At 37.7% G+C, this 18,464-nt stretch overlaps 1 protein-coding gene across 1 annotated transcript in view; it reads left to right on the top strand.

Annotated features, from left to right (window-relative positions):
• LOC113576347 (calcium-activated potassium channel subunit alpha-1-like) overlaps positions 1 to 18,464 on the top strand; it is a 53,987-nt gene that overhangs the window by 27,077 nt on the left and 8,446 nt on the right. The window contains exons 10-19 of the mRNA XM_035533553.1: positions 3,289 to 3,399; positions 4,759 to 4,864; positions 6,325 to 6,407; positions 6,561 to 6,630; positions 7,410 to 7,565; positions 7,880 to 7,989; positions 8,077 to 8,145; positions 8,745 to 8,831; positions 9,943 to 10,019; positions 18,313 to 18,409. Coding sequence (XP_035389446.1) covers positions 3,289 to 3,399; positions 4,759 to 4,864; positions 6,325 to 6,407; positions 6,561 to 6,630; positions 7,410 to 7,565; positions 7,880 to 7,989; positions 8,077 to 8,145; positions 8,745 to 8,831; positions 9,943 to 10,019; positions 18,313 to 18,409 — 966 coding nt within the window. The remainder of the gene's footprint in view (positions 1 to 3,288; positions 3,400 to 4,758; positions 4,865 to 6,324; positions 6,408 to 6,560; positions 6,631 to 7,409; positions 7,566 to 7,879; positions 7,990 to 8,076; positions 8,146 to 8,744; positions 8,832 to 9,942; positions 10,020 to 18,312; positions 18,410 to 18,464) is intronic.

Raw genomic sequence — 18,464 nt, forward strand, 5'->3', positions numbered from 1 at the left:
GGTGTTCACTGGCAAACTTTAGACAGGCCTGTACATGAGCAGAGGGGCACTGCAGGATCTAAATCCATTACAGCAAAGTGTGTTACTAATGGTTTTCCTGGTGAAAGTGCTCCCAGCTCCCTTGAGATCATTAACAAGCTCCTCCCGTGTAATTCTGGGTGGACACCTCACCTTTCTCAGAATCATCCTTACCCCACAAGGTGAGATCTTGCATGGAGCTCCAGAGCAAGGGTGATTGATTGTTATCTTGTATTTCTTACATTTTCGCATTATCGTGCCAACAGTGGTCTCTTTCTCATCACGCTTCATGCTGATGTTCTTGTAGCCCATTCCAGCCTGCAGGTCTACAATCCTAACCCTAACCCAGGACTCGGGTGAGAGTACGTTTGGTGCATTTGTTGCTGCGGCTTCTCGTCAAATCTTTTACTCTTTTCTGTTTTCTTTCACGGTGTAACGATTCCAGCAGGAACGAGGCAAAAGGCAGAATGCAAATACAGGAGGCAGTTTATTAAACGAGGGAAAACCAAACATGAAGGGCAAACTAAACAGAGGCAAAAGGGTAACACTGAGGGTAAAATAATACACAACTGGAATAAACAGAAAATAAATGGCAGTGACAGTACTAGGAGCATAATATAAGCATAACTGAAGGCACATGACTTACCAAACTAACCAACAAACTAGAAGATAAAACCCAGGGTTTAAATAACCAGAACAATCAAGAATTAATCAGACACAGGTGAACATAACAGGGACAACCAAAACACGGACTGGAACTGAGGGACAGATGAGGGGTGGGGAAAACTAAACCCAGGAATGGAATAAGGAAAAAAGGAAAACAAAGACACGACAGGGAAATCAAGGAAACAGTGATGCCAGGAGGGTGGCCATTCGTGACACACGGATCATAATTTCATTACATTTATTTTGTTTTTTGTTCTGTGTGGGTGTATCTCGACCTAACCTGCCTTCATGCTGTGAGCCCTCTCCCTACTAAGCTTCACCTTGGCTGCTTCTTTACTGGGTGAGTTTTTAACCCCTCTTTAAAGTTGTTGGCTGCCAGCACTTGGATATGTTTGGTTGCAATGTGTGTCCTTGGTGTTCTTGGGCTGGTTGTTGATTGGTATAGCAGGATGGCTAACATAGCATCGTAAATAGGTCTGCGTCGCAGTGGCCACGGCTTTTTCTACCGATGCGAACTGGTTCTCTGTCAATAAAGATCTGCCATGATCTTTTCTGGTTGTATGCAGCATCTTTTTTTTTTTTCTATTTTTTGCCTTGGAGTGTTTGTGGCTGGCCTACCTACCTGTCAATACTGAGCTATGCTTCTAGAATACATGCTATTACAACTCCGCAGGTTCTGTTTCCACTATCGCCTGGACTCTTCCACTTACACGCTATGCCAGTCACTTGGCATTGTTCGCCACCCGTTATATTCATCACTCCTACAGACCTCTGTTCTCTACTTACCACTCATCTGACTCTGCTATTTCTGTTTTCTTGACAAATGGACAACACCAACGAACCCCCCCCCCCCCCCCCCGCCCGAAGAATGAACCTTGAAGTTTTTCGCCCTAACCCTCACGCCATCTCCCAGCCCGCTTGGGAAAACTCTATGACAAATAAACTTAACTTTGCTTTGATAAACTGTCGCTCCCTCACGGATAAAGCCTCCACATGCCATGATCTCATTCTGCAAAACAAATTTGACTTATTCTTTCTTACTGAGACTTGGCAGCAACCTGAGGACTACTTGCATCTCAATTTACTAACACCCAGTGACCATAATTATTTGGCTAAGACCAGAACCCAGGTGAAAGGTAGTGGTCTGGCTGCTGCCTATAGTAACACTCTTAATGTCTCTGCCTGTACCTTTCATGAGGTATCCTCATGTGGTGTTGAAGCTAACTGTTTCCTTATCAGTACTGTCTTTGTTAATCTACCGAGTACCCAGAAAATCTTCAGACTTTCTGTCAGAATTCAGTGAACTTCTGACTCTGGCCAGTGCAATGTGTTCAGCCATGGTTGTGTTAGGGGACTTTAATATCCATGTTGACACGGATTGTTCATTTTCAGTTGAATTCCTATCTCTACTCGAATATTTTCTCTGACTCAACATGTTGATTTTCCTACCCACTCTCATGGTCACACATTAGATTTAATCTGCTCTTCTTTTTTATATATTACTTCTGTTACTGGATTGCTAGTTGGTATCTGTAATCTTGAGCGGTAAGGAGGTGGATGCATGTGCGGAGAAGAGCGAGATTTATTCAGGGCAAATCCAAAATCAGATTTATTGTCATAGTCCAGGGTCAAAGAGCCAACACGGAGAGCATGGGGATACATGAGTAAACAAAATAACCACACATGAAGGCAAACGGGGAAGCAGGCTATAACTAAGGCTAGGGAAACTCAGGGCTAGGAAACACGGAATACAAACCAGCACAACCATACAAAATAAACATACAACCATTCAACATTACCACAACGAAGCCTAACACATTCAAATGAACAGACAAAACAAAGGGAACAAGGCAGGGTTTAAATACAATCAACTAAACGAGGGACAAGTGTTGAAAATCAAATGAGGGGCGGAGAAAATGAAACTATGGAACAGAGCTAAAAGACACGGAACCCAGGAGGGACTGATTGTGACCAGATGTACAGCATCTTCTCCAAAGACCTGTAGGTTTAAATAGCACAGACACTTATTAACAGGTGTAATCGATTAAAATTCCGGTCATAGGGAACGAGGTAGGGGTGTAGGACGGCCCCTATCTAAAGTAGGTGTGTCCTCTCTGGCGGATGACCGGCCAACCGTGACACTTTGGTCTTGCCCATGGTCATCACGAGGTTTGAATGGGAGAGACTGATTCTGCCTGATGACAGGTGTCTTTTATACACATAAGGAGGTGAGATTAAGAGTACTTTCATAAAGGGACAGGGCTAATTTGTATGCCTCATGGGCACATGACCAGTCTGTGGGGGTCAGATTTCTTGCTGGTTGGTAGGGGATCAAATACTTATTTCACTTAATCAAATACAAATTAATTTATAATCTTTATTTAATGTTTTTATTTTGGATTTCTTTGTTGATATCTTGTCTCTCTGTTAAAATAAACCTACCATGAAAATTATAGTTCATGTCTTTGTTAGGGAGTAAACTTACAAAATCAGCAGGGGATCAAATAATTATTTTCCCCACTGTATTTCTTAAGGTTTTTGTGTTCATGCTATCACTGTTTACAATGGTTTATTACATAACTGTTGATGAATTTTGTCCCCCAGGCATATTGTGGTGTGTGGTAACATTAATCTGGAAAGTGTTTCCAACTTCCTGAAAGACTTCCTACATGAGGACAGAGATGATATTAATGTAGAAATTGTTTTTCTCCATCAGTAAGTACTGTGTATAAGTGCAAAGTAAAATCACGGGAAATTAAATTTTAAAAAACCTAGCTACAGTGGCTACAGTTTAACTCTTTATACTAATGACAGTATAAGAGCTGTTGCATTTGTTATAAACTCATTGGCGGTTGGGCAATAGAGGGTGCTATTTTGCCACCCTCACTGATGGAAACTGTTATTCTAATTTTTAAAATGAACATTTAAAAAAATAATCAGTAACTACTTATTTTGGCCCTTGGCTATTAACTGTATGAAAAGATTCCACTGCACCATTTTTTAATAAATCTATACTGAAGTTGTTGTATTTGTAATTAATTTAAATCACAGAGGGTATGATTACCTCTTTCTTTGAATTTTCCCATAATGGTAAAACAATTATTACCACGCAATAGTGGTGTCCTTTGCCTATCACCACTGCAAATTTGGAAAGATTCTATCTTTTTTTTCCCCTTCAAATATCCATATTAAAGTCTTAATATTTTTAATGGGGCTTGTATGGTTATCAATTTCTCAGAAACTTCCCACATTGCCAAAACAATTCCACTACCACACAAGGTGCCCTTGGCTATCACCAGTGAAAGTTGTTAAGATGAGCTCATTTTAAAACTGTGAAGTTTAGGCAGTTGTATTGTATTAATAGAAGCTTGCCTTTTGATACCTAATTTATAACTAACTTATAGCTAGATGATTTAAGGCCACTGCATTAACTTTTAAAATGCAAGCTTTATATTTATTTAAAAAGGTTTTCCTTTAGTTAGCAAAGTATATAATTTTTTTTAACTAATCATTAATAAAAAAAAAGCTTCACATCTCAAAATAAAAAGATGGATAAGGTAAAATTCTTAACTTTTTTGTGTTAATAGTGTGTTTGCTTAATGTATATATTTCAGATCAAGAGTCTAATCTGATTATGCATACTGTCCCTTCTATCTTAGTTCATTAGAGCAGCTCATGATAATTGCCATTTATTATTATTCTGTTGATTTTTAATGCCAATTAAATAATTACTAGCTATTTCACAGAGCCTTAGTCATTTGTGTTAAGTTGTATTGGGATGGTTGCTGAAACTGTCACAAACATTCGCACCTAGAATATTTTTCACCAGCCACCACTGTGTCAACTGCAAATTGGAAGACTTGTGAATTCTAAGCCTTTGCAGCATAAAAATCACAGCACACACAATTTAAATAATTCCTGCCAGCACATATTTGTTCTTGATGCTTGTTGTTACTACCAAGGTTAGAAGAGGAGAATAACTACTCTGTGGTTAGACTTTGACTTCATAACTAATTAGACACATTTGTATTCTTTTGAGTCCCCATTTTCAACACTGTTGTTTTTGTGTTACAGTATTGAACCTAATCTTGAGCTGGAAGCCTTATTCAAACGACACTTCACTAAGGTGGTATTCTTTCAGGGTTCCGTCCTAGAGCCTTTTGATCTTGCTCGAGTCAAGGTACGGTCTGCTTCTTACAGAATAGGTTTTACTCTTGTTGAGGTGTTAAAAATTGGAAATGCTTTAATATTGAACAGAAAATTTTGGTTAATTGCATGTTTTAAGGTATAAGGTTGCTCTGTAAGCAAAATCCTATAGTCTAACCCGAAGCTTCTTAATAAAGAAAACCTGTCAAATATATTTTTCTCCCAAATTCACTCTCTCTGTTCTCAGTCCATTAGAAATGATCTTGCTATGTTTGAAATAGCCTACCACATACCGTATGCTGCATCAGTATATACTGTATACTGCATCCTGGTCCTATACAGTATAGTCTAACATATCCGACAAAAGCAAACCATACTACAGGGTCACATGAAGGTATGAAGGTTCCATACACTTTTGAAAGATTTTCCACCACCAGAGTTTAGTGCTTGTTTTGAAGTCCCAAAATGTCGGAATATTCAGCAGTTTTGAAAATAGACAAGGATAGAAGGCTAACAAGAAGAGCTAACATTATAGCTTTCATTAGGAGGAACATGAGTTTAATGTGAGTACAAAACTGGCTTCCTAATATCTACTTCTTTTTGTACTAATCAGACTAAGGTAGGAGTCTTGCCACTGTTGCCCTTGGGTTGCTGACTGTGGTCTTGTAAAGCTTCTTTGTGACAACATCTGTTGTAAAAAGTGCTTTATAAATAAATTAGTTAGAGGTTTGTTAGTCTATAAGTGCCTCTGTGTCATGGTCGGTCTATCAACAAACAATATTCAATAGCATAATTTTAATTAATATGTTTACAGTGTAATGCTGTTGATGTTTACAATATAATATGCTGATAATTATCCTGACAATAATATCTGGTAGGAAATTTAGCTAACAGGCTTAAAAACTATAGTTAGAGGCTGCTAAGCTAACACTAACACTAACTAAATAATGGTTCACAACTAGCTATTGCTTAGTGGATTTTCTCTTTTTATACTGAGCAGTGCATAATTTATATGGTTGCTAGCAGACTTAAATAAAATGATCTTTGCATCTATAATCTCAGTTACATTGATGTCCACTATGTATTTTTTATTTTTTAATGGATTGGAATACAAGAACTGTCTGCATTGCATGATAGGATACAGTACACCAGTAAGATAACTCAGGTGGTATTACTGGAATATCTGGATGGAGTAGGACATCATTCAGATATCTTCTGCATACTGGAAAAAAATCTATTTGGTTGCATACTGCATGCGTCATATTGATTTGGGGCACCATCAGTACGTGAGTAGTATATAGTAGGCTATTTCTAACACAGCCTCTGTCTATTTGTATGACAATGCAGCCAGTCTGTGCCTCTTAGCTCTCTGATTCTTATCTCTTCCAGTAAGAACACCCATTGTTATGAGTGTTTGGCCATAGGTAGCATGTGGCACAGCTGGGACCAAAACACTAAAAGCTACCTGACAATGTCTCTTGTGTACTGTTGTAGATTGAACTAGCAGATGCCTGCTTCATTATAGCTAATAAATACTCTCCAGACCCTGATGCAGAGGATGCATCCAATATCATGAGGTAAGAGATGGTTACCAATTTAAAATAATGTGGATTTGAATTGGTATTTCGGTGTCTCATATGTCTATTAGCAGAACAAAATCTCTAACAAAGAGATGCTGGCCAACCTCTTGTGTGACTTTTACTACTGAGTTTCTATGTGTATTTCTCTAGAGTGATATCCATCAAGAACTACCATTCACAGATACGTATCATTGCCCAGATGCTGCAGTATCATAATAAGGTGAGAATGTCGCATTATATGGGCACTCATACAGAAAAAAAACCTAAATTGTCTTTTTAGGCAGCACTAAATACTGACATATTTATACATATACTGGTGTAGAAGGGTTAGTTCTATGGGTTGAAATATAATTTCACTTAATAAATGTTTATCATTGCAAACATGTGTCTACAGAACAATTCCAAACTTCTAGTTACAGCTCTGGAATGCAGTTGGCTATTTTTTAGGACAGCTGAGCCATATTCATCCCATAAGTGACCTTTTCATGTATAAAAATGCTGTGATCAAAAACTGATCAGTGACGAGTGGGATAGAGGATCGCTGGTAAACTGTACAAGACCACAGTCTGTAACTCTAGACCAACAAAATACACCTGTAAGATCTAAGGTCTACCTAATGAAGTAGAGTAATAGGTTTAAGGTAGGTGCTCTCAGTGAATGTTTAACTTAACAAGGGATTCTGTTTCAGTGTTAACATATTTTGTCTGGAGCTGACTGTTTTTTTGTTGTTGGTTTTTTTTGGCTATAAGTAAAACCCATTGCATGTGCATGTAAAAGTGTGACTTCTATGGAAGGAGCCAGTTACACCGTGAAACCTTTCAGGACATGCAGCTTACATCATCAAAGTGTGTTTGTGTATGTATGCATGTGTATGTGAGCAAATGCACAGACAGCAGATTGTGCATGAAACAAATGTGATCTTCTTCATTCTAGACTAATAGAAAATAATTTTATGTTTACTATGTGTATGCATGTAGCTAAGTGCATCTCTGGTCCCAGGCTCACCTGCTAAACATCCCCAGCTGGAACTGGAGGGAGGGTGATGATGCAATCTGCCTGGCTGAGCTGAAGCTGGGCTTCATTGCCCAGAGCTGCATGGCTCAGGGACTCTCTACCATGCTGGCCAACCTCTTCTCCATGAGGTCCTCCATTCAGGTATCTCCTCCTGAGGTCTGGCAAATGTTGCCCATTGGGAGTGTTTTTATGTTCACAGGGTGTGCTGAATTGGGTGTATGGCCATTGACAATGTCAGAACCAGTGATTGTAAGTGATGAATACACAGGCTTCATTTGTAGTTTCTTGACATAGTTAACTTTGGATCTGCTTTCAAAACTTTTTTTCTAAACTAATCGCATCTGATTTAGAGAAAATATAAATCAGTTGAGACTCTGTATCGTCACAAGCTCAATAGTAAATGATTTGATATTGAAACTCAATTTTAAATGAATATAAACTCTGCTCTTTTTCAGATTGAAGAGGAGATATGGCAGAAGTATTATCTGGAAGGAGTATCCCAAGAAATGTACACAGATTACTTGTCTAATGCTTTTGTGGGTTTATCATTCCCTGAGGTTTGTGAGTAAGTATTCTATTCTATTCTATGACAAAGAACATCACTTCCGGACATCACATTCCCTTTAGAAATGCTCACTGTTTTTCCTTGCAGGCTGTGCTTTGTAAAACTAAATCTCTTGCTGATAGCCATTGAATTCAAGTCTGATCAGATAAATGTCAAGTGAGTGAACTTGCTCTTTTTTAATGTGTGTGATGTGTGTGTGTGTGAGTGTGTGTGTGTGTGTGTGTGTGTGTGTGTGTGTGTGTAACGTATGTTATACGTTATGCTGCAGCTATGCTATGTTCCATTTGCATGTGTGTGTGTGTGTGTGTGTGTGTGTGTGTGTGTGTGTATTCATTGATTTTAGCCTAATTATGTGATGTATAGTATGGTTGCTTACAGCTTGATCATGCCATGCTGTAAATATTACCTGTAGACTGTGTGACCTGCTAAATTCCCTTGAAATTTTTACTGTGAAATGAAGTGTGAAATAAATGGATCTAGAAAAGCTCTCCCTACCCACTGCACAGATTCTCTAAGCTGATCCTGGGGATGATTTTGCTAATATTAGCAGTGTATGAAAATGCAAAGTACTGAAATGTTCATGTGTCAGTCAAATTTACACACATGCAAGACAAAATGTTATCCAAATCTTGCAGTCATGGTTAAGTTCTCTAAATTAGCACTTTGTGTGTATGTATCTGTGTGTGTGTGTGTGTGTGTGTGTTGTGTGTGTGTGTGTTGTGTGTGTGTGTGTTGTGTGTGTGTGTGTGTTGCAGTATGATGCTTAATCCTGGGAAAAATGTGAAGTTGCAAGAGAAGACACTGGGTATCTTCTTTGCCAGTGATGCCAAAGAAGTGAAGAGGTACACACACACACACACACACACACACACACACACACACACACACACACACACACACACACACACACACACACACAGAAAGAGAGAGAAAATGGGGAAAGAGAGAGAGAGCAATGGTCAGTGGTACAGATGTACAGATGGTATTTTAAATGTAAAAAAACACTCACCATTTTGACTTCAAGGCATAAGACAAGACTGCTGGCTAAATCCTATACCATTTAACATGGACATTAATAGACTAGTGACAGTACCACTAAATGCCTACTTTAGGTGGATGATCTAATCATCTTTACTTCTAAAATAAGGTTATACATTGGCAAACCTATCTAACCACAAAGATAAACTGGCTGCCCAGAGAAGAGAAGCTGCGCTCCCACTGTCACCTGGAAATGGTGGAGACAGAGCTGCACTTCCTAACCAAGTGTCCCAAATATGAATTAGAAACCCATTCTATAAGAACATTTGCACCATCTTCCCTCAGTTTCTAGATTGCAGTGATAAAGAAACTGACCTGTCCTGGAGAGAAGAGTGGGGTTATTATGCAAGCAGCAAGATTCATGGTATCTGTTTTTTTAAGTTAGTAATTTTGATGAATAATAGTTATTATTTTGTAAATAATGTACTCTTGCTCTATTCCTATTTATTTTCCCTTTTTGTTCATGGTAATATGTTTTAATGTAACATGTAAGATTCTTGCCAATAAATTGAATGTAGACAGAGATTGGGAGAGAAAGATTGTGAGAGAGGGAGATGCAGAGATACAGAATGAGGCTATCTGGAAAAGATACCTCCTAAAACACAAACAATTCATCAAATATTTAGCACTCCAGAAGCCTCAGTATCTCTACACATTACTGTCCATCACTTAGATACATCACTTTTTAAGAACACACTATGCACTGAAATATGACAAATTCTGAAACCCACAATATAGAATGCTAAATGTCTGTCTGCATGTGTCCATATGTGAAAGTTATTATAAACTAAGGAGCCATAGAGTGAGGGTGTGTTCATGGAACACTGCACTGCTTTGTGTGCTACCTTAAACAGATGATTGGAAAATGAAGTGCAGTGAGACAAAATGCTGATGTTATTTTCTCCTCCTCCTCAGGGCCTCAGTTTTCTGTAAGGCATGCCATGGTGATATCTCAGACCCCACACTGATCAAGAAGTGTGGATGCAAGCAAAGTAAGTTTTCAAAAGCAGCACCTGTTATAACGAGCGTATGTGTAACCATAAATTGTATTAAAAGCCCTGCATGAGATTTTAATGATTTTAATTCCCCCCTCACTATGGATGACAGGCTGTACAGTCTCAGGGATCTTGGAATGCTGCTGTCTATGGTTTATTTTATACTTTGTGCCCTGTGTTGTCCTCTTCATGGCTTTCCACTGCACCAATGGAACTTTTACAAATGCAGATGAATCACTTAAGAAAATATTTCCTCATCCATCTTGAAACCATGTGGGCTGCCTATTCTGTATTTACTCACATAATACATAAAAAGATAATGCGTCCTGATGTCAGACGTGTTACAGTTCTCATATCTCTTTAGGGAGTTTGTATAAGAGCTATGCTTTCTTCATGGTATTGCATGCTAGCATAATTAATTTTGTCTTAGTTTTTGTTGTTTTTTCTGTGAGGAGTAATTAGGTTTACTGAAATCTAATGATACCCATATATTCATGTCTGAGATTTTTTTCTTTTAACAAATGACATTTTAAGGAATTCTTAAATAGAATAAATTTATTAAAACTTTTGTCATGTTCCTCCTTTTTATTACCGTGGATTTCCATGTTTTGATGTCTGAGTCACCTGCATTAATACAGTTTTAATAAACACCATGAAGTTCATTCTTACTTCAAGGATTTCTCCAATACTAACCTCTAGAGAGCAACAAAGTTCCCTTAATGATGGAGACAACACTCCTTGAACCTCACAAACCTACAGCAGATGAATCTGTTGCACTGGTGTAATACATGTCCTCTGTGTATAATGCATTAAAGCCTTGAAAACCCCTGAGTAGGTTATCCACATAATACAGAAAGTCAGATAACTCCTGATATTTGTGCTTGACTATTAAACACACTCTTCCCACGTTCCACCACAACTTCCATATTGCCCTATACTAAACTAAAGAATAAAATATGAATTTACTCTCACTAAAGTCTCATTGTTCTAGTAGTGAGAGTAAACTGAACTCAGATAGTTTCTCTTTAGGAAACTCTTCAGTCATTATTATGGTGTGCCTCAAAGCCTAATACTAGACCCGTTTTATAAATTGTCCTGCTGTGGCATTTGGAGAAGTGAAGAATATCCCCCCATTAACCTTCTACTTTCTCTCCACTCCTCAAAGCCATATTTATTTATATGTTTGTTTAGTTATTTATTTACCTTTTGGGGCAGCTAAAACACAAAACAAAGTGACATCTGTAGTCTAACTAAAAACTAACTTTTTTTTTAGTTTTTATTAGCAATTGTATATTTGTTTTTTAATTAGTAAATTAGTTTTTAGATTCAGCCCCAGCAATATTTTCTCGAACAAATTTTAAATTAACTTCTCAGGTATAACATTTGAATGTACGCTGATAGAGTCTTTGCAAAGCTGGGACTGAGAATTATTCCATTGTTCAAAGTTTATTATCTTTTGCCATCATGATAATATGTTTCATGAACAAATTGTTTCTTATGGTGGCTTTTTCTTGCAGAGGAAGGGTCCCTGCAGAGGAAGAGTCAGAAGACATTTCTGCCTATCAACACGGCTCGCATAGAAACAGGTGGAATAGAAAGTGGATCCAATGGTGAAAATGGTGTTGGTGGTGGTGGTGGTGGTGGTGGTGGTGGTGGGGGTGGGGGGGGGGGGACTAAAACACAATATTGTGTTATTCATAAAGTATTGTTTTTTCAAATTTAAACTAAAGGACATTTGTGCGGAGGTGAATGGCTTTATGAGAGTTCCAGCTGTGCTCTTTCCCATCTTCCCTGTTATTAGTAATAGTACTAGTAGTAGTAGTAGTAGTAGTAGTAGTAGTAGTAGTAGTAGTAACAGTATCTGCCGTTATATGGCATAATATTTTATTGGTTGTAAATTATAATCTAAACTAAACGTTACTGATGTTTATCACTCTTTGCTAAACAACATTTTAGCAAAATTAATAATATACTACAATACTGTCCATGCTGTCATCTATTAGCATATTTGTTATACTAAAGAATGCTCACTCTGTAACTCACCTTCCAGATATACAGGCGTCCAAAAAGATTTTTTAAAAGTTCACATTTCTAACTCTACCAGCTTCCTACTAGCTTTCAAGGTCTTTTTTTCATGGACCATTACGTAAGAAAACATTTTTTTTTAAATGGTTTTGAAAATACAACTTATAAACCCAAATGCATCAGTTAAAACAACAAATTAACCTATTGAAGTCATTTAACCACTTGCTTGAGAATCTATAAAAGTAGGTGTGCGTATTGAATGTTCACAGCATTTGTGAAGAAGAATGGAAGAAGACAAGTAATTCTGGTCAAACTTCATTATGAACTCCACCTGAGTTAAGTAATGCATTTGTAACAATGTTTAATACATCTCCTAGTTAGTTATAACTAAGTCCTGCTATTGGATAAATAAATTATGTGTGAAGGGGAATGGAAACCTTGCAAAAACTCCCTTAAGTTATGTACTGAACATATTTTTGTTGCCTATATATCTATGAATGCCAAAATACAGAACGTTTCCTGCATGTTTTTAATTAATCTATTTTTTGTTATAATAACAATAATACTAAATCTCAAAACTGGCCTTGAAGACATGGTATCATTTAAGCCAAAACTGGCTTCAGTAAGGCATTTCAAGTGTTGGGGCTGGGGTGTTTCTAAAGATGGAGAGAGAAATGGGAACAAGGACTTAAAGGGAGTGGTTGTTATGTTTGCAGAACAGAGACCAAGGCTGGAGCAAGGTGTTACAGACTGCATGTTTGTGTGAGCAACACAGACAGCAGCAGCAATGTCTTTGGTCAATTTCCTTGCAAAAAGTTTATAAATTGTGGTATACGCGATTTAGAGAAAGAGTAGGTTCTACTGGTATTTTCGAATAAAATTTGGCTGATATTTAAGGTAAAAGTAAATAAAATAGACTATTAAACATAAGTTTTACAATAAATCTCAATCTAGAAGAAACCATAAAGATGGCCATGCTGAAGTTACAAGTAGACCCATGTTTTGTAATTAACGTTTGGCAACTTCTGAATCCTGAATGTAATTGAAAATAAAAATAATTGTTTAGCATACATTTACATTTTAGTTTGGCAGATGTTCTTATTCAAGGCTATTTAAAACAAAAATACAAGCATATCACTGATAAAACATCTAATTGTGATATTATTTCTAACAGATCAGGTTTACAATATAATTGATTGGACAGCCTACAAGCACATGTAAGATAAACAGACTCTGCTGCTAAGGTTCAAAAACAGTGCTAGCAGTTATTAAAATGCTACAGAGATAGTCAAATCAAAAGGCTAAGCAACTTGTATGAATGATCATTGAACCTGAATGTCATTAGCTAACAGTTTTGGGGAAAATTAATTTCTGGTCAGATTGGTTAATGTTCTAATGTCAGGAAGCTCAATCTAGTTGGAACCCAAATGCTTGCAGATAAAATCAGGCAGGGTAGGTTTATTTAGAGAAAGAGTATCCAGAGTTGTGGTCAATAAACAGAATCAGGTCAACTGCCAGATAAAAACAGTACAAACAGGGCAGGCAATAGAGTAAATGAAAGAACAGTCCAAAACAAAAAACCCGTCAAGAGACCAATTAGCTAAACAAACCAGAGTGAGATCAGACCAAGGTGATCACCAGGAGATAAAACAGATAAAATACCAATGAGACAACCACAGGGACCCCATGGTCTGCATGATACTTCATAACAAGTGTGTGTAGACAGGTTAAATAGACAGGATGAACTAGGAACAGGTGGAAACAACTAGTAATCAATAGAGGTGGAATGCATGACCTAGTTGTGGTTGGTATAGTTGGTTGGAGTGACAGGCCAGCTGATAGTAGGTGGCTGATGGGAGCTGTAGTCTTGGCAAAAAGCATGACACTAGTAACCTAAAGATGGAACAGTCCCTTAAGTCATGATGAAAAGTTCAAACAAACATTCTTTTGCAGGTAATAACACTGAAATACTTCAAAAAGCAAGTGCTGTAATGTATGGTTGCATTTATGGAATTCTTTGTCTTCAAAACTATATTACCAGTTTTAAATATAACTGGTGTGATAATCTTAAAATAACTTAGTTATTATAACTCAACAATAAATTATAATCAAAGAACTTGATGTTTATCTTTTTATAACTCCAAAATAAATTACATTTAAATAATGCATTTAAAACGTCATAACACCATTGTTGCCATCAAAAAAAAAAACCAGCCACATGCCCATCCAGCAGATTCCAGGAATGAATCTTAATCAACACAGAAGTGTTTTTATTCTTTAACAAAGTTTTCACAGCCTTGCAGAGCTACCAGTCGTCAATGAAAATAGTGTAAGTCGTGAGCACAAGGATAGACATTCGTTATGTTGGATACTGCATCCAATTTACTTTTTAGTATTCAATTTAGAGTGTCAGCTATTTTGTAGTGCTGTCTGAATTCTAAGTGGATAATTCAGATTGCCTATATGGTTCACTATACTATTACCCATAGTGCACCATAAATGTAGTGAACAACTGATGTATAGCAGTTGTAGCTCAGTGATTAAGGTACTTGATTAGTAATCAGAAGGTTCAAGACCTGCTGCTGCCATGTTGCTACTGTTGGGCCCTGAGCCCTTTACCCTCAATTGCTCAAATTGCACTCAGTCATAATTTTAGGTTGCTTTGGATAAAATCATCAGATAAATGTACCTTTCTTATGGGAAAAAGTACCACAATGCATAGTGGTTTCCTATGGCACATCTTATTTCTGTATTTAGTAGGACTGCCAGTATAACAGATATGTTGATAGGATTGTCACCACTCTTTCAGGTGAGCCCAAAAGTAACTGTCACAGAATGTTAATATAACACAAGCCAGAATAAGTGAAGTTTGTGCTCAAGAAATAAACAGAATTTCACTTGGTAGTTTTTATTGGTAAAATAGTGTTACGACCTGGTCTAGGCTCCGGACCATAACAGAAAATAGGAGGGGCAGGGGAAAGGATATAATGAAGTAAAAGTAGTATTTATTTGTAGAGGGGTGTACTTCGGGAGATGACAATGCCAAAATAACAAACAAACAAGTCTGGAACAAAAACAGATGAAACAACTGGCCTAACAAGAATAAGAACACACATAAAGGATCAACAGAAATGTGCCCTAACTCCAAAAACTGAAACCAAAACAGAAGATAAAGAAAGTACCCAAAATAAATGGCGTCATCTCCCTATATCTCTATGACCAACATACTCTGTACAGACATAACCGAACTAAACACAAAACTCTCGCATACTCACAACCCCCCTAAAAAGTTCAGTAACAAAGGTACAAAATAGACACAATGCCAATTATGCGAAGGTAGAGATCCCGGCTCTTCTCCTTGACCAGCTAAATATTGGGTGGGGTTAGGTAGGGTAACCAATCAGGCCACACATTTCAATCACTGTCAATCATGAGCACTTGATGCGGCGATGGAAACGAGGACGACAAGACAACCTGCAACAAAATACATAGAAACAGACAAATAAAATGACCCAGCAAGGGTTGTAACACCTCCACCCATAAGAGTAAACTAAGACTGTGACAATCCATCTGCCACCACATTGTCTTTTCCCCTTCTATGTACAATTTTAAGGTTAAAATTCTGGCAAATTAAAGACCAATGCATGAGACTGCGATTGGAGTTGGACATACAATGTAAAAACATTTGAACTAATGTAAACCTTGAAATACTGAATGGCTAGCAACAGGGCGAGAGCTTCTTTCTCTATTGTGCTATAATGTAGTTGATGTCGATTAAATTTTGCAGAGAAATAAGATACAGGATGATCTATGCCAACAGCATCCTCCTGTACTAACACCGCTTCACAACCAGTGTCGCTTGCATCAACTTCACAGACCTTTGAACTTATGACAACACAGAGGACAATTTTGTGCAATATGACAACATTTCTGCCTCACATTCTCCAGTTAATTGCCTGGGAACACCATCCCTGTGTTTGGAGGTCTGCCAAAAAGGATCTTGTATAGGCTTAGTCCTGCTCTTCCCCTAACTCTGGTTCTCAAATGTAAGAGCCTTTGCGCATGAGAGTCATATGTAAACCTGCCTTTACCCATGAGAGTCCTGTCTCAGCACAGCATTTGGCCAGATTGTGTTTGAGTGTTCCATTTTCCCTCTTGACTGTTCCTCCATTAGCTGGGTGGTAGGCAAAGTGTTAGTTTAGATCAAACCCCAAATACTCTCCTACCTCTCTCAAAGCCTTATTATAAAGGGTGTGACGTTTTCACTGCCAATTAATTCTGGGATGAGCCACCTGGAAATGATCTGCTTTAGGATTGTTTTTGTTACTGCATTGGCATCTTGCTTCGCTGTTGGGAATGCCTCAACCCATTTAGAGAACGTGTCTACGATTACCAGACAATACTGCTTCTCACAGCTAGGGTTCAATTCAGTAAAATCCATCTGCAGGTGTTGGAACGGTCAGTCTGTCGGTGGATGTACGTTCTGGGGCTTCACTATTCCCTGGCCTACATTGTTTGTGGCACAAATTATGCAGTGTTCGCAATATCTTTAGGAGACTGTAGTGAATCCCCTTGAGTCCCTTTCCAGTCCACTGTGTGTGTCATGTGCATTGGTAAGACATGCTAAATACTGTGAGACAGTTTCCCCCTCCTGTTGTTTGCACATGGCTATTCTAGCCATGTTCATTCGTACAGGAAATGATATTTTAATCATGTTGCATAAACGTTGTATGAATGCTGTGTATTCATTGTCCTCATCATTAGCCCAATTTGGTTTCTTTGTATGGACATTTGCTTGAGGCCAGGCAGACTGGACCTTGTCCATGTCCACACTCAGTTTCTTGCCTAGAATTCATCTCAGTTTGTGTGATGTGGGTTAGAACTCTTCGCACAACTGTTTCAGTTTGACTGCAAATTTCTCACTGCCCACTTCTCTGGGTTCTGATATTTGTTTCATGATGTCTTCTATGTCTGATGCGGTCCAGGGATGGTGAGCGAGGATTGAGTCTCACTTTGGCAAACTGTTTGAATGTGCTGTGGCCACCCAGTTGAAAGAACGTCTTTCTTCCAATAAATTTTATTTTTTGTTTTCCAATAATAATAAGAATAATTTGGATTTAGGGTTAACCATAGTGCTAAAGCTGCCTTGGTCAAAGTTATAAACGATTTATTGGTAGCAGCTGACTCTGAATTGTTGGACATACTTGTTCTTCTGGATCTTACAGCTGCCTTGGACACAATGTCATAACAGCTGCTTTTTCAATATATGTGGGCAAGCAAGAAAGCCTAGATACAGCCTACAAAAAAAATGCATAAAGGCTACACAAACCAAATACATTAACTTGTATTTTAACCCAATAAAAACAGTAAATATCTGAGTAGTCACACAGTCAACATTGTTGCTACTTTGTAAAAAGCAGCAATGAAGGTATATCAAGCTCAAAGTGTTCACTTCATGTTGTTTATAAGCCAAAAATGTCTTTAATGTGATAACAAGTAGTTGGATGTGTTTAATATAAGATGTATTCTGATTAACTCTTGAAAATGTGCTGCATGATTCCATGGAAACATTTAGCAAAATATAGAAATGAAAATGACCAGAAATTGTGTGTAAAATTAATTATAAAAAGTATACATTTAAATACATGTAAAAAGTAACCACAGCATACATCATACATTGAAGCTCCAATATACCTGTCAACTTAATGTAAAATGAGTGACATCAGTGTTTTTTGTTTTTTTTAATCTATCTAGCGCATCACCACCATTCACTAGGGTGATTGCCATAAGATAATCCAAAACCAAACCATGAAGGCCTGCAGTGTTGTTATTTTCATTCTTGTTATACTCAATAACACAATTGATGACATTAATTTATTTTCTGGAAACAATGTTACTTGAGAAAAAAATGTTCTTGAATGTGTGGGTGCAGCGTGGTGGAGGAGTTGTATCCTCAATAAGTAATTAAAATTTTTCCACACAACCCTACAACTCGGTTTAAACGCACTCTGCAAACAACTTGTTTATCAGTATGTTTTGTTTTTTTGGTAAAGTGTTTAGTTTTTAGTGCCACAGCCTGAAGCCACTCCCACGCCAATATGAATAGATTTTATTACACTAAAATAGTAATATATATATATATATGTATATATACACACACAAACACACAATCACATCCCCCCATCATGCTCTTTTCGTCTCCTCTTATTTGTGTGTGTGTGTGTGTGTGTGTGTGTGTGTGTGTAAGATGCCTGTGTCTTTGCAGGTGAAGCAGAGTCAGAATCTATTTTGTCATCTATGAAAAAACAGCAGAATGAAGGAATTAGGGATTCAACCTACCCTTTTCCACAAATCTCAAGGTAACACTGTGTGTGGGGGGTGGGGGGTGGGGGCACACAGCTGTGGTGATTACTCTTC

Source organism: Electrophorus electricus, chromosome 14 (assembly GCF_013358815.1).
Source record: "Electrophorus electricus isolate fEleEle1 chromosome 14, fEleEle1.pri, whole genome shotgun sequence".
Taxonomy (NCBI): Eukaryota; Metazoa; Chordata; class Actinopteri; order Gymnotiformes; family Gymnotidae; genus Electrophorus; species Electrophorus electricus.